This window comes from Monopterus albus, unplaced genomic scaffold (genome assembly GCF_001952655.1).
Source record: "Monopterus albus unplaced genomic scaffold, M_albus_1.0 scaffold400.1, whole genome shotgun sequence".
Lineage (NCBI taxonomy): Eukaryota > Metazoa > Chordata > Actinopteri > Synbranchiformes > Synbranchidae > Monopterus > Monopterus albus.
The window spans coordinates 388,120-391,433 of record NW_018128280.1 but is presented as its reverse complement, the minus strand read 5'-3'; the positions used below and the strand labels follow the sequence as shown (position 1 = coordinate 391,433).

The window sequence follows — 3,314 nt, the reverse complement described above, 5'->3', positions numbered from 1 at the left end:
CAGGCTTTACACAGAGCCCCAGCTCCAAACCCCTGCTTTAGAATGTGGTTTCTAGTGTTTGTAAATTTATACAGTATTTGTACTAGTGTTGTTATAACCTTGTGTTTACCTTAAAAAGATCTGTCATTCCATTCAGAAAACCCCAACAAACAGCTCAACAAAATGAAATATGCAAGTTCGCTTTCTAAACTTGCCCACGATACAGTAGCAAAGTGTTCGTCTTTCCATTCTGCCTTGTCTGACCCCGGCCTTTCCAGAAGGCCTGATCATCTCAAAAATTGATTTTCATCCAGGAAAAATGTCGTTTTGTGCCAGATGCTTCATCTGAGCCCATGAATGTCTTTGATACCATGCCTCACTTCATAACTTCTTTCACAGCTCTGTGCGACTGTGTGGAGCTACAGTTCACACTGAATGTTAGCAATGGTTAATATTTGTTTCAGAGTCTGAATTCAATTGAAAACATTTATTCATCTGTTACGGAGACCAGATTGTGCTGTACAGCTTTTCATATGTATGGACCTGAGAGTTTAAGGGAATTCTGCTAGTAAACTATACATACAGTAATGGTACAAATTACACCATCACAGAAAACCCACTGCAGGATTCTTGAAGGGATAAAGGCCCTTATCTGGGATTTATTAGGCATATTAAGCACACTTAAACCACTCACGCAAACACTGGCTGGATAGAAATTGAGACTCATTATCAAGCCAACTGGGGGTTTCATAGGAAACTATTTTGGATCAGAATTCTCAATCCATTGCCAATTTCTTAACACAAAGACCATTCTGATGCCAAAACTAGTTGGAGACAAAGGTATACTCAAGTGTTTTAGTAATATAGTAGATTTGTGTATGTTTTAATTATGACCATGTGCTTTAAAGTGAAGAGATGACTGTAAAAGATTTTGCCATTTGTTCTTGCGTTAAAAAAAAGTTAAATTAGGACAACAGTACCTTATTTATTTTTCACATAGCTTTATTTATTAATACTAAACAATAGATTTTTTTTTTTCTTTGAAAAATGAACTGTTGGTAGCCAAAGCTGCTGTATGTTGTAGACCAGTTCCCTTTTCTATCTGCAATATTCTATACAGCCTTATTTATTTCACTGTTGAAACCCTGTAAATATATTTCCTAGATGATCAACTGCAACATTTATACTTACTGTAAGAAATAAATGTGTGAACCAAAGCTCATGATACTCTGATTTGGAGGAGCAGTCGCCTACAGTGCAGTGATGTAGTCCAATATGGCAGTGGTTTTCACCTCCTTTGCAGATTTGCAGCACTCGTGCACATTTGCTCCAGATGGGAATTCGTCGTCTTTTAGTGGCTTTACATCCGACAGTTTTCTCTTGCTTTCCACGGATGTTTTCTTATCTCTGACACAGGCGATGCTCAGTGGTGGCGGGTTGCTTCTGGGCGTGTCCTCCAAGATCTGAGCATCAGCAAAGAGCAAATCCGCTTCATCTACCCAATGGGATAATAAAACACATGACAACAAAGACATACAGACCAGACCTGGAAACCTGGCTAATCATCAGTGCAAACTGCTGTTGTTTATGAGCAAGCTCCAACTGACTGAAAAAGCTTCTCCAGAGAATGAATAAACACCGGGGTCAGTTTCCCAAGCCTTGAAATCATCAAATGCAACACGATGCTTTCTGGTAGACTAAAGATATTTACAAAATGTCCAGTGACAAATACAAGAGGTAGCTTATGAGGTCCATGTAATATCACGGCATGTTCCTCAGGGTGAAAATAGATCTGTTGTGTGTTTAACACGTAAAATTACAGCTCCATGTGGGGAATAAACTGATTTATTCCTACTAACCATCCCACTGCTAATTAAAAGTGTAAGTCTGTTGTATTCATGACAATCTTCAGTAAAAAGCCCTTTCTCTTTCAAATTCTATTATTCTGTTAAGGCACTAAAGTCTCAAACATCTTGTCTACTTAGGACCACAAACCATTGGAAAGATAAGGAGTTTGCTTCAACAGCTCAGTTATCATTCAACCTGGCTTACGAAAAAAAAAAAAAACCCTTGTCTTTGGGGCTCAGGTACAAATTTGCCAGTCTTCAAGCAGATTTTGTAGGTCCAAACATTATGACAGTCTCAGAGCCTGAGTCTTAAGCAACACAGGATGTCTTCCAGTCCACTGGGACACCTTGGTTTTCAGAGAAGGATCCTGTAGTAGTCGTCCCTGTAGCTGTACAAGACCACCACAGCCACCCTACAACAACAAAACATCTTAGAATCAGGGTTATAAAATTCAGCTGTTAGATGTCTATATTAAACTGTCAAACTTTCACTTACTGAGTGAAATGCAAACAACATTTAGCTCAAAGCACTGCTGCGACTAAGAAGAGCTGACACCACAGCTGCAGGCTTGTTAAACCGGCACTAGAGATACAGGCTGCACTACGGAAGAGTATTAGGGCCACTGCATAAATTTTTTTTTAATTAGGGCCACTGCATAATTTTTTTTTTTTTAATTCAGACTTTATTCTCAGAATTCTGACTTTATTCTCAGAATTCTGACTTTAAACTCATGGACTTTAAAGTCAGAATTCTGAGATTAAAGTCAGAAAGTCAGAATTCTGAGAATAAAGTCAGAATTAAAAAAAAAAATTTATGCAGTGGCCCTAATACTCTTCCCTACTACAGTTTGTGTCCACAGCAGTTTTAAATGCACAACCCTTATCTTTGGTTTGTGGTCCTGCTGCAGCCAGGTTGACTGCTGCAGGAGCCCTTTAGCCTACTCATCTGGCTTCAGTTGCGTGAGCCCCAAATGCCATAAAAACAACTAAACAAACATAAAAACACATGCTGAATGTATCCATTGCTCTCTGTGATGCTCATTTATCAGACTTATCCCCCCTAAATGGCAAATAAATCACAGCAGAGAGGAAATGAAAACCAACTGCTCTGGAGAGGTGGACAGGGAGAAAAAGCTTAGTTTTCTGTTACCATCTCATTCATGAAAGAAAATCTGTTGAATCCCATGGTCACTCTCTATGGGTGTTCACTAGTATGGCAACACTAGAGGCTCCAACACCAAGTTTTTAGCCTAAATCTGTCTCCTTGTGCTACATTCTCAGTATCAGTCAGCTGGGGTGTTAAGAGGCAGAAATCAGAAAACCAAACAAGGCAAATCCTTCTGAAGATTTCATCTCAGAAAATTGGATCAGCTGAGGACTTAATGTTGTGCAAGGCAGTAGCTAGCTGTCCAACAGCTCCCTTAGAAGGACTGATTGTCCCGGTTACACCCGGAGTGTGTGTATTTGGTTGGAGCTTTAGAACGGCAG

General features: G+C 39.5%; 1 protein-coding gene across 2 annotated transcripts in view; it reads right to left on the bottom strand.

The window, feature by feature from the left end:
* Positions 1 to 6: 6 nt before the first annotated feature.
* The window catches only part of eif2ak4 (eukaryotic translation initiation factor 2 alpha kinase 4), a 35,210-nt gene continuing 31,902 nt past the window's right edge, over positions 7 to 3,314 (bottom strand). For both annotated transcript variants that reach the window (XM_020586242.1, XM_020586241.1), the window contains exon 40: positions 7 to 2,239. In XM_020586242.1, coding sequence (XP_020441898.1) covers positions 2,182 to 2,239 — 58 coding nt within the window. In that variant the 3' untranslated portion in view covers positions 7 to 2,181. The remainder of the gene's footprint in view (positions 2,240 to 3,314) is intronic.